The sequence below is a fragment of the Euprymna scolopes genome, chromosome 14, assembly GCF_053919585.1.
Source record: "Euprymna scolopes isolate OS-2025 chromosome 14, ASM5391958v1, whole genome shotgun sequence".
In the NCBI taxonomy this organism is placed as follows: Eukaryota; Metazoa; Mollusca; class Cephalopoda; order Sepiida; family Sepiolidae; genus Euprymna; species Euprymna scolopes.
Window position 1 is genome coordinate 108,569,770 of NC_136495.1, and position 14,697 is coordinate 108,584,466.

At 26.3% G+C, this 14,697-nt stretch overlaps 1 protein-coding gene and 1 long non-coding RNA gene across 8 annotated transcripts in view; one reads left to right on the top strand and one right to left on the bottom strand.

Annotated features, from left to right (window-relative positions):
* Positions 1-14,697, top strand: part of LOC145293210 (myosin light chain kinase 3-like) — a 410,867-nt gene that overhangs the window by 387,359 nt on the left and 8,811 nt on the right. For all 7 annotated transcript variants that reach the window (XM_080139736.1, XM_080139738.1, XM_080139737.1 and 4 more), the window contains 2 exons: positions 1,803-1,889; positions 14,226-14,303. In XM_080139736.1, the coding sequence (XP_079995862.1) occupies positions 1,803-1,889; positions 14,226-14,279 (141 nt within the window). In that variant the 3' untranslated portion in view covers positions 14,280-14,303. The remainder of the gene's footprint in view (positions 1-1,802; positions 1,890-14,225; positions 14,304-14,697) is intronic.
* LOC145293211 (uncharacterized) overlaps positions 1-14,697 on the bottom strand; it is a 269,161-nt gene that overhangs the window by 138,198 nt on the left and 116,266 nt on the right. The gene's annotated exons all lie outside the window — the stretch shown is intronic.

A 14,697-nucleotide genomic window follows, 5' to 3' on the forward strand; every position in this document is an offset into this window, starting at 1 on the left:
GATGGTGAGGCCCCAGCTTGCAGGCTTTGGGGAGTGTGGAGCCACCCTTTAATTGCCGTTGCTCCCAGGTCCACTCTGACCTGAAGTGATAGTACCTGTTAGGGTCCCAACCATGGGTTAAATAGCAACCGACTTAAAAAAAAAAATATTCTATTAAAAAGTTTTTCTTCAAAATAACTGGATTCGGCATTAAATAACCTGAAAAGGGGTGGGTATGTCGTAAAACAAAAACAACTAAACCAAACTAACTTTCACGGGCAACATGAAAACAAATGAACACATATCTAAAGAAATGGCAGAAACTCTAGAAGATGACCTCCAATCTGTAGTGGAATGGGGACAAAAATGGATGGTCACGTTCAATGCCGCCAAGACTAAACTAGTTTCATTCAATAATTACAAGAAACCTTTTCTACCACCTATAGCAATGGCCAACGACTCTTTATCTGAGAGCACGTCTTTCAAGCTCCTTGGTCTAACGTTCACAGGAAACATGAGTTGGAACAATTACATCGAGGGCATTGCCAGGAAGGTGGGCTTTCTCTACCGTGCTAGAAAACTGCTAACACCCGAAAGTATCCTGTACCTCTAAAAGGCAACCATTCTCCCATGTATGGAGTATTGCTGTCATATTTGGGCTGGTGCATCGGCTACTAGTCTCTCGCTCCTTGACAAGGTTCAAAAGAGAGTCGCAAATCTGATAGGCCCTGAACTGGCATATAAGCTTCAGCCTCTGTCCCATCGACGAAACGTTGCATTCCTCTGCCTGCTCTACAAGTATTATAATGGTGAATGCTCTGACGAACTGCAAGCACTTGTGCCCCCACGACGTGAACACACTCGACAGACCCGACAGGCTGCAAAATCCCAGCCCCACATTGTAGAAGTCCCTAGATGTAAAAGATCTTTCTACTCCGGTAGTTTCTTCCCCAGAACCGCTAGACTTTGGAATTCAATTACAGGTCCCTGCTTCCCCAACTGTACTGACGTTTAGAAGTTCAAGTGCAACGTGAACCAACATCTTGCTGCCCAAATCCCTACATAGTACCCCAGTAGTTGTTGCCCCTGTTAGTAGCCCCCTACACCAAAGTGGCAATGTGCCTTGTATGAGGTGAAAATGTAATAAAAAAAAATAAAAAAAAATGAACTGGAATAAATACAATGGGGACATTGCAAAGAGGGTTGTTTTTCTCTCTACCACGCTAGAAAATAACTCACACCTGAGAGTATCATGTGCCTCTATTCAAGACCACCATTCGCCCATGCATGGAGGGTTATTGCAAAATCTAAGCTGCTGTATCCACCAATAATCTCACGCCACTTGTACAATGAAGGGGCGAAATTTTGGTGCTAGTTAGATTAATCAGTGCTATTTACACTGAAGGCATACAAGCACACTAAGTTCATCGGAGCACATTCTTGTCGAAGTACTTGTAAAGCAAGCACACATATGTAACATTGTGGCGATGGGACAGTGGCTGAGCTTGGCAGACAGTGCGAGAACTTTTAAGTTAGAAACTCGCTTTTCTCATCCTGATCAAGCAGAAGAAACTAGTGATTGGTGTACAAGCCCATATATGGCAACAATACTGTATGTATGGACGACTAGTGGCATAATAGGGTTATAGGACAGTGACAGATATGAGAATATTTCTAGCCGGGTAGAAGGAGCCTACTTTTTGTTTGTTTTTTCTTTTTGCAGCGAGCTTGTCTGTATCTTCTGTGCATTTATCGTAATTTATGCCGGAAGTTACTTTTTGTAGTACAACAATGTTGTTCATGAATTCATTTATTTATTACAGAGAACCTCCAAACGAGAAAATGCCTCTCATGAAAGAACGCTGTCAAAGAAACGATTAAGGAAATTTGTGTACAGAAGAAAATGGCAGGTGGGTACATGAGTCCGATCTTTGGGCCGTTTACAGTTGAGTTTTTGATTTTGTTTCTTTGGTGAGAGGGCATCTCTATTATTTAAATATCTTTTCAATTGAACCATTAAAGAAGGTTAAAATTACACATACATTTACGTTATTAAACCATTAGTAGAAGTATAATTAACTATATTTAATTATCATTATTACTAGCAGTTCAGCCCGGCTTTGTTCGGATCCTATGTACTGTTCATAACTTTTTAATATATATATATATATATATATATATATTAAAAACTTTGACTGATGTGCAGATAACCTACGTCTAAAATTTCAAGTGTTTAGACACAAAATTAGCGGAAGAGTTTGGTAGAGTCTTCAAAGGTCAACTCTTTCAACGTTGACCTCTTGGCAGCCAAATTTCGCCCAAAAACTGATTAAAAAGCTTGCAGCATGTCTGAATACCCTTTATCTAAATAGTTTGCTAGTTTTCAAATCTTTTAAACTTAAATTTGTTAGCAGCAAAATTTGCAGCAAAAACCGATTAAAAAGCTTACCCTATGTCTGAATACACTTTATATGTAATTTCAAATGTTATTATATATTATTATTATAATACATTATATAATATATAATAATAAATAATAATATATAATAATACTAATAATATTTAATTAATAATATATAATACTAATAATATTTAATTAATAATATATACTAATAATATTTAATAATATATAATAATAATATTTAATTAATAGATAATAATAATAATAATAATAATATTTAATTAATAGATAATAATAATAATAATAATAATATTTAATTAATATATAATAATAATATTTAATATATAATAATAATAATATTTAATTAATATATAATAATAATATTTAATATATAATAATAATAATATTTAATATATAATAAAAATAATATTTAATTAATATATAATAATATTTAATTAATATATAATAATATTTAATTAATATATAATAATAATAATAATAATAATATTTAATTAATATATAATAAAAATAATAATATTTAATTAATATATAATAATTCTGATTTCGCTTATGAACGTCTCTCTGGAAAGGGATGGGATTCATTTCCAGAGGATTTCCTTTAATCCCAGCTTCAAACCAGGAGCTTCAAAGATCAAGGTTTTTCCTAAGGATGTTGGTGGTACCTATAATTGCAGAGGTTTGAAGGCTGCCTAAAACATTGGGGATTTGTAGTTTTTTCAATTGTCCTTCCAGACGACTTGATACTACTTCTAGTGTACCAACTACGACCGGGATTATGTGTGTTTTAACCCCGTGTATACGCCTTATCTCCAAGGCCAATGGAGCATAATTGCTCAACTTCTCATTCTCCTTCTCTCTCACATTCCTGTCCCAGGGTACTGAGAAGTCTACAATCTGCCAGTTTTTGGAGACCTTGTCAATGACGACCAAATCCGGACGATTATGTTTCAATTGCTTGGTCGTTATGACACTTTTGTCCCACCATATCTCTACCTTTCCATCCTCTCTTGTTCTCACTTCATCAGGCACCTCCTCAAACCATTTTCCAGCACACTTCACCCCAACCCTTTTACACACCTCCCAATATATCCGGAGTCCCATGCGATCGTGTCTCTTGCGGTACTCTCTCTGGGCCAGTCCACTACACCCTGCTGCAAGGTGCGCAATTGATTCTGAGGTCTTACCACAAATCCGGCATTCTGCAGCAATTTCCTCTCCTAGAACCACTTTTTTGAACAATCGTGTTCCTAATGCCTGCTCTTGTGCTGCGCACAAAAAAGCTTCAGTACTCTTAGCGAGATACCCGGCTCTAAGCCATTGCCATGATTTTTCATCAGCCACTTCTGCTATATCCTGGAAGAACCTTCCATGCATTTTCTTCCTAGCCAGTTCCTCTGCCCTTTCTCTATCCATACATTTCACATAATCAGCCTTGGTCTCACATACCTCCACTTCATTGGCGACAACCTTAAGCATCCACTAATCACACTTCTAACCACATGCTCCTTCAACGACATCCTCGGTTCTAACACAATCTTTTACACTTTTCAATCCTCTCCCACCATCTTTCCTCTTTTGATACAGCTTTGCTACGCTACTTCGAATGTGAAATATACCAAACATTGCTAAAACTTTTCTTGTTTTGATATCCATGGCATGCAAATCCTTGTCAGACCTAAATTCCCGCACTGTTATCTCAAAACACTGACTGCCCATGCATTTACTGCTTTCATTAGATTTCCCCCATACTGTTTCGACTTTGTAATTAGTTTCACTCTTCTAAGCTACTCCTTCCTGACTTTTTCTTTCATTTCTCTGTTCATGATGCCTACACCCTCCAGCACTCCTAAATACTTATATCCTGTATCTTCTATTTCTTTCATGATTTCTCCATTTGGCAGCACTATTCCATTCGAATGAACCTTTACTCCTCTTTTTATCACCAGCACCGCACATTTACTAATCCAAAACTCCATCCCAATGTCTTCTGAGTATGTCCCCACAAGTTCTACCAGTCTTTCCATTTCCTTTTCATTTCTACCAAATATTTTCAAATCATCCATAAACAGTAGATGGTTGAGGAGTCTGTCACCTGATCCAAAGTTATACCCCAGTTTTTCTCTCTTCAAGAGGATGCACAGTGGCATCATTATCATTACAAAAAGAAGTGGCGATAACGAATCTCCTTGAAATATCCCACATTTAATGCCAACCTGCTCTATCTCCTCTCTGTTTGCTGTCAGCACCGTTTTCCATTGAGCCATACTTGTCTCCAAAAGCCCTACTACATTCTCAGCAACCTTCATCATCAATAGTATTTCACGTATCCATGAATGAGGAACCATGTCATAAGCCTTTCTGTAATTGATCCATGCTACGCTCAGATTTCTCTTCTTCGCATCCTGCATTATTGCTTTATCAATTAGTAGTTGCTCTTTAGTACCTCTCGAGCCTTTCCGGCACCCCTTTTGTTCGTCAGGAAAAACACCATTACTCTCTAGATGTTCATAAATTTTCTCCGCAAATATTCCAGTCAACAGTTTCCACATCAATGGCAGACATGTGATTGGTCTATAATTATTGGCATCTGTTCCTTTTGCATGATCTTTTCTAATCAGTGTTGTTCTTCCCTTCACAAACCAATCAGGGACATCTCCCGACTCTACAACCCTTTGCAGAGCAGCAGTTATAGGTGGATAAAGGCATGGGAACTGTTTAAACCAGAAGCCCATCACTCCATCTGGACCAGGTGCCTTCCAGTTTGTTATCCTCTGTATGCCAGCTTTAACGTCATCGATGATTATCTCGACGTTCTTCATCTGCTCTATTTCTGATAGCCTTTCTCTGACCTCTCCCAACCAGCTAGCCTTCTCATTATATCGCCCTTCGACAGATCGAATCCCACTCCAGAACTTCCTTGCATCTTGTGCATTTGGAGTGTTGTTATTTCCCGCCTGTTTACTACCATTTAATTCTTTATAAAGCTGAGACTAATTATTCCGGAAAAGGTTGTTCTGCCGAAATGCAACACTTTTTTTTTTATTATAATAATAATAATAATACTATAATAATAATAATACTAATAATAATAGTTATTATAATAATACTAATAATAATAGTTATTATAATAATAATAATAATAATAGTTATTATAATAATAATAATAATAATTATAATTATTATTATAATAATAATAATTATAATTATTATTATTATAATAATAATAATAATTATAATTATTATAATAATAATAATAATTATAATTATTATTATAATAATAATAATAATTATAATTATTATTATTATAATAATAATAATAATTATAATTATTATTATTATAATAATAATAATAATTATAATTATTATTATTATAATAATAATAATAATTATAATTATTATTATTATAATAATAATAATAATTATAATTATTATTATTATAATAATAATAATAATTATAATTATAATAATAATAATAATAATTATTATAATAATAATAATAATTATAATTATTATAATAATAATAATAATTATAATTATTATAATAATAATAATAATTATAATTATTATAATAATAATAATAATTATAATTATTATAATAATAATAATAATTATAATTATTATAATAATAATAATAATTATAATTATTATAATAATAATAATAATTATAATTATTATAATAATAATAATAATTATAATTATTATAATAATAATAATAATTATAATTATTATAATAATAATAATAATTATAATTATTATAATAATAATAATAATTATAATTATTATAATAATAATAATAATTATAATTATTATAATAATAATAATAATTATAATTATTATAATAATAATAATAATTATAATTATTATAATAATAATAATAATTATAATTATTATAATAATAATAATAATTATAATTATTATAATAATAATAATAATTATAATTATTATAATAATAATAATAATTATAATTATTATAATAATAATAATAATTATAATTATTATAATAATAATAATAATTATAATTATTATAATAATAATAATAATAATTATAATTATTATAATAATAATAATAATAATTATTATAATAATAATAATAATAATTATTATAATAATAATAATTATTATAATAATAATAATTATTATAATAATAATAATTATTATAATAATAATAATAATTATTATAATAATAATAATAATTATTATAATAATAATAATAATTATTATAATAATAATAATAATTATTATAATAATAATAATAATTATTATAATAATAATAATAATTATTATAATAATAATAATAATTATTATAATAATAATAATAATTATTATAATAATAATAATTATTATAATAATAATAATTATTATAATAATAATTATTATAATAATAATTATTATTGTAATAATAATAATTATTATAATAATAATTATTATTATTATAATAATTATTATTATTATAATAATTATTATTATTATAATAATAATTATTATTATAATAATAATTATTATTATAATAATAATTATTATTATAATAATAATAATTATTATAATAATAATAATTATTATAATAATAATAATTATTATAATAATAATAATTATTATTATAATAATAATAATTATTATTATAATAATAATAATTATTATTATAATAATAATAATTATTATAATAATAATAATAATAATTATTATAATAATAATAATTATTATTATAATAATAATAATTATTATAATAATAATAATAATAATTATTATAATAATAATAATAATTATTATAATAATAATAATAATTATTATTATAATAATAATAATTATTATAATAATAATTATTATAATAATAATTATTATAATAATAATAATAATTATTATAATAATAATTATAATAATAATAATAATAATAATTATTATAATAATAATAATAATAATAATAATAATAATTATTATAATAATAATAATAATAATTATAATAATAATAATAATAATTATAATAATAATAATAATTATTATAATAATAATAATTATTATTATAATAATAATAATTATTATAATAATAATAATAATTATTATAATAATAATAATAATTATTATAATAATAATAATAATTATTATAATAATAATAATAATTATTATAATAATAATAATAATTATTATTATAATAATAATTATTATTATAATAATAATTATTATAATAATAATAATAATTATAATAATAATAATAATTATTATTATAATAATAATAATTATTATAATTATTATAATTATTATAATAATAACATTAATTATAATTATTATAATAATAACATTAATTATAATTATTATAATAATAACATTAATTATAATTATTATAATAATAACATTAATTATAATTATTATAATAATAACATTAATTATAATTATTATAATTATAATTATTATAATAATAATTATTATTGTAATAATAATAATTATTATAATAATAATAATTATTATAATAATAATTATTATAATAATAATTATTATTATAATAATTATTATTATTATAATAATTATTATTATTATAATAATAATTATTATTATAATAATAATTATTATTATAATAATAATTATTATTATAATAATAATTATTATTATAATAATAATTATTATTATAATAATAATTATTATTATAATAATAATAATTATTATAATAATAATTATTATAATAATAATTATTATAATAATAATAATTATTATAATAATAATAATTATAATAATAATTATTATTATAATAATAATTATTATTATAATAATAATAATTATTATAATAATAATAATTATTATTATAATAATAATAATTATTATAATAATAATAATAATTATTATCATAATAATAATAATAATTATTATAATAATAATAATTATAATAATAATAATAATAATAATTATAATAATAATAATAATTATAATAATAATAATAATTATAATTATTATAATAATAATAATAATAATTATAATAATAATAATAATTATAATTATAATAATAATAATAATTATAATTATTATAATAATAATAATAATAATTATTATAATAATAATAATAATAATTATTATAATAATAATAATAATAATTATTATAATAATAATAATAATAATTATTATAATAATAATAATAATAATTATTATAATAATAATAATAATTATTATAATAATAATAATTATTATAATAATAATAATAATTATTATAATAATAATAATAATTATAATAATAATAATAATTATTATTATTATAATAATAATTATTATTATTATAATAATAATAATAATAATTATTATAATAATAATAATAATTATTATAATAATAATAATAATTATTATAATAATAATAATAATTATTATAATAATAATAATAATTATTATAATAATAATAATAATTATTATAATAATAATAATAATTATTATAATAATAATAATAATTATTATAATAATAATAATAATTATTATAATAATAATTATTATTATTATAATAATAATTATTATTATAATAATAATAATTATTATAATAATAATTATTATAATAATAATAATTATTATAATAATAATTATTATAATAATAATAATTATTATAATAATAATAATTATTATAATAATAATAATTATTATAATAATAATAATTATTATAATTATTATAATAATTATTATTATAATAATAATTATTATTATAATAATAATTATTATTATAATTATTATTATAATTATTATAATTATTATAATAATTATTATAATTATTATAATTATTATTATAATAATTATTATAATTATTATTATAATAATTATTATAATTATTATAATTATTATTATTATAATTATTATAATTATTATTATAATTATTATTATTATAATTATTATAATTATTATTATAATTATTATAATTATTATTATAATTATTATAATTATTATAATAATTATTATAATTATTATAATAATTATTATAATTATTATAATAATTATTATAATTATTATAATAATAATATTGTTAATAATATATCAGTTAAGCTTTTCCGATACATCACGTTGCTTATCTGTATATGCGATATCAGTCGTTAACTAATTTGGATTTTTTTAATTTACAATTTTTATGTTCTTGAACTTTGATTATAGTTTTGTGTTTAATTTGACAAATACTTCCATGATTTTCATGTGTGTGCGAACGTTTCTCTGTTGGGACCAACTTAATTTTTAACAAGTTTCGATCCATTTTTAAATCGGAAGCAAAAATGCAAATTGATTACATCTTGTTTTTTATGTTCACACATGTTTAAAGGATAAATTTTTAATAAAAATTTAAAAAATATTACTGCAATATTAATATATAAAAATATTTTGTTTCGTATTTACAAAAAAGTTATGAATAAAATTGTGTTTTGGAAATGCATTCATTTGCATATGAATGTATTAGCTGTGATAAGAAGAACGAATTCAAGAGAAGAGTTTTTTTTTTTTTTAAGACAACATTACGGATTTTATGAAATCGTGCGAATGCTATCAATCTCCCCCCCTTTTTTTTTTTAGAATTATTAGCTATTTCGGCATGAAATGAAGATTAAATTACGAATCGAGAATTAAGTTTTGTAAGGTAAGCGTCTGTATGTTACAGAGAATTGTAACTAGAAATTGTCGTCGTGCTATAGAGAATTTTAAGTAAATATTTGAGAGTCGGATTTTGGACTTCGGTCCCTTTCTCTTCTGCCATCTTTAATATACTTTTGTTTGCTTTTTGAAAATGGGAGGTATTTTCTCCTGAAATTAATCAAAGTTCCATATCACCACCGGACTTTATATACACCGGACATACCAACTTGGTTGCAAATTAATTACGTAACCAGTTGAGGAATGATAGATGAATAAACAGACATTACTCTACTCAAACATACCCGGCTATTTGTTTGTTTGTTTTTCTTTTCTTTACTCTTGTGATTCCGGTCCTTTCAGCATTGCTTTTGGCTTTTATAACTTCCATATATATATATATATATATATATATATATATATATATATATATATATATATATAATGAACTCTCCCGTCGATTTCAACGTATGAGCTTTCGCCACAACAACTAAGTTGCTCGGAAATCCACACAAACGATTTGTTTACAGTGGTGAAGGCTTTGTGTAGAACCAACCACCCGTTTTGGTATTACTGCTAAGTTTTGTCGGTGCAGATGACTGCCACATGGCAGAGTATACAATAGATCGCAGGTTTTTACATCAGAGTTTCCTTTTCTTAGATATATGTCTTAATGAAGCCTGAGGGTGCATCCAGATACCAACCTGAAAATTTCTACGACTCACGACTCGGCGCGGTACATACGGTACCCAGCCTTCCCTAAATTGGTCACCCATCTGGTACTGGCCAGGCTCACCGTTGCTTCGGTGATCTGGCGAAAACCGATGTGTCAATGTGATTGTGCCGTGTGTGTATATATATATATATATATATATATATATATATATATATATACACACACAGAAGTCCTTATCACTGCAAGGTTGAACTACAAAAAATGAGTTATTCCCCTTAAACCGAAGGTCGAAGAGTTATCGCCCTTGAAAAGCGGGCTCTCTTTGACAGTTTAAGAAAGAAAAAATGTCTCGCATTACAGACTTCAAGCATCTAGCGACTTCTGTCTTAGCATTTTGCTCTGTGAGATGTAAAAAATTTGTTAAAGATTATACTGCGTCCTTCGCTTATTTTTAGTTGCCATTAAATCGATGTGTAACATCAAGACATAACAATAACCAACCCACATTTTTATATATATAGTATAAATGATGATTGCTCTAACTCGCACACGAAATCAAGTAAATGTTTGAAAGTACATATTTAATATAAAATATTATTGTATTTACAAATAATTCTTGGTAACTAATATTTATAATAATAATAAAAAAAAATGGACAATATTATTTAAGATAAAAACTAGTTTAGGCCAACTTAGTTCTCGACCCTAACTAGAAGAAAAAAATCTCGGATTTGTTTTACAATCCACAGAGGTACGAAAAGGTGGTAAAAAAAAAATTCATATAAAATGCATAACAAATAAATGTTAACAAAGGCAAGATAAGTTACTCCTCTATCAACATGGAAAGGTTTTTAGTGGTTTTACTCACTTTAAAACGTTTAATCGGTTCGAAAAAACATATAGTGTCGAGCGTTAGGTGGGAACAAGATCAAATAGTCGTGAATTGACACCTAAATATGTAAAAGTTTGATAATGATTAAAAAATTTAAAAAATATACAAAATACAGTTAGAAACCCACCCAATATAGATCACGGTAATATATATAGGCGAAAACTTACCTTGCCTTCGGTTACATTTATTTGTTATCTATTTGAACTCCGATCCATGGTCTCTCCTTGCCAGGCTTTCACAAAAACACTCAACTAACTACAACCACTATCAACAATTTGCCCCACTACCTGTGCCATAATCTAAATGCAGATTCCATGAGCAAAGCTTCTTTTTTAGAACTGCTTGCCTGTGGAACACTGTTTCGGTTGCCTGCTTTCCGGTTGATTACAATATGGTAGCCTTCAAGTCCAATGTAAACAAGTTCTTGTTAGTCCGTTTCTTTAAATAATCCAAATTCTACCCAATCTGCACCATTAACGATTACTGCACTACTACTTTACATTCATTTACCTTTATCCTCGAGTGGCCTTCGGGTTTTGATAAGTGGTGATTTCCTTAAAATAACAAAAATAAATTCGGCCAGATTTGTAAACTACATTTTACTGTTTACACATATCCGCATCGCTTGACTAATCATCAAATTTGATCAAAATATTGATTATGGTCTAACTTAGACGTGGTTTAATTTTAATATCGTAGATATTATTATATTATTATTATTATCATAATATTGTATTATCATTATATTATTATTATATTATTATTATTATCATCATTATTATCATTATTATTATTATATTGTTAATAGGGTCGAAGAGTTATCGCCCTTGAAAAAGCGGGTTCTCTTTGACAGTTTAAGAAAAAAAAATGTCTCGCGTTACAGACTTTGATCATCAAACATCTAGCGACTTCTGTCTTAGCATTTTGCTCTGTGAGTTGTAATAATTTGTTAAAGATTACAACAAAAAATATACAAGGTTACAGAAAAAAAAAGATAAGTCACACTTTGAGCGATAACTTCATTCCTGTTCATCGTAGAGATGCACTACTTGGTCCATATTGTAGCCAATGAAACCCCACATCTTATATGACTTTGCCCCCCCCCTCCCGAAAGCTTTGTTCCGTTTAAACACATCGGTCTAACATTCGAAAGCAACATAGATTGAAACAAATAAATTGATGACATTGCCAAGGCTGCTGCAAAGAAGTGGGCTCCCTCTACTGTGCAAGAAAATTATTCACACCCGAGAGTGTCCTATACCTCTATGAAGCCACCATTCGCCCAGGCATATAGTATTGTTGCCACATATGGGTTGATGCATCTACCACTAGTCTCTCCCTCTTAAACAAATCTAATAGGTCCCGCACTATCGGCTAACCCCATCGCCACAACGGTGTATACCTGTACCTATTTTACAATTACTTTAATGGAGTGTGCTCTGGTGAACTCATAGCACTTGCCCCCCACTCCCACCCGCTCGGCGTACATACTTCCAAACAATACGACAAGCAGCGAAATCTCACCCCTTCACTGTTGAGGTCTGTAGACGCCGGAAAGCCTTCTACTATAATAGTTGTTTTCCCTCGAACTGCTAAACATTGCTTCCCTGATTGTACTGACATGCAGAAGTTTGTAATGTAAAAAGACATCTAGCTGCTAAACTCCCAACAGTGCCCTGTTAAACATGATCTGAAATAGTAGCCCCTTACGTCCAAGTGAAAATACACCTTTTTGATGGGGGGGGGGGTAAAAAGAAAAGATAAACATTTAGACGGAATTTCAACTTGCTGTGAGTTGAAATTCAAGCCGACACGTATGCAGCCCAACGACTGACTTCTGTTTTATTTAATTTCCGTATCTTTCAAAGAAACCAGTAACAAGATAAATATCCTAGGAATATAGATTAATGACAGGACGTCCGGCACCGCCCGGTCCTAGAACATGCATAAATATTATATTTTAATTAATGTAGAATTCTTATTATAAACAGAAATAGCGTAGGTACGAAACGTAACGTTAAATTCCTTTAAAAATGAAGCAAAAATAAAAAAAAAGGAAACTGAGACATGTGCTTGCGAGTATTGTTTTCTTTTTTTCTTCCTAAACAGTTCACTTTTTGTAAGTAAAAAAAAAAGAAAAAAAAAGAAAAAGAAAAAAGTACGAGCTGAGATCGAAACCAAAAACAGTGTATCAAGTACGATAACCATTAGGCCAGCTTGATACGATCTTTAAAAAATGTTTTCTAACTTACTTCTTAATATAAGTAATCTGTCATCTGAACGATTCACGCATGCGCATTTGTGAAATAGTTGACAAACAAATAAAAATCTGATGACCCCCCCCCCCACACGTAACAATTTTGACACATTAGCAGCCCTTTTTTTTTCTGGATTAAAATCAATTAAAAAGTTTTCTACGTGTCTGAGTACCCTATGTACCAATTTTCAAGTACGCCTTGTTTCGGGGTGGGGTGGGAAGGTGTAAAAAAATGTTTAACATTCAAACTGAATTTCAACTTACTGTGAATTGAAATTCAATCCGATGTACGCAGCCCAACGACCGACCTGGGTTTGTTTTATTTAATTTCTTTTTATTTCAAAGAAACCAGTAACAAGATGAATATCGTTGTTGTTTAATGATTAATTATTCTTTCTAATTTTTGTATTCTTCTGAATTTCAGAAAGCAACAAATGCGATGGTCGCTCTGAGACGAATGGGAGTCAAACTGGTATGAGTGAAAAAGGGACGAAAGAATCGCGTAAGCATTTTAAACTTCTCGCTTGTAAAACCATTTAAAAACTATTCTTCAGGTTTATTCACGGACTATGACATGTTTTTAACCAATAATCACATTTCACCGTTTTATAACAAGAAAATAGTTTTATGTATTCAGTATGCTGGTCACGAAGCTGTTTGTTGTTGATGCTATAGTTTGCACTCATAATATTACTAAATACGCGATTATTTAGTACGCGTGGTTGGATATAAGCAACAGGAATACAACAAAATGAAAAAATTAGACTTATACAGGATACAAAACTGGGGCATTCTCTTTACACTAGCCAACAGAACACAAAAAAGAGATGAAAAAAATATACAACAAATAAACGTTACAAAGGCAAAATAAATTACTCTTCTACCTACTTAAAATG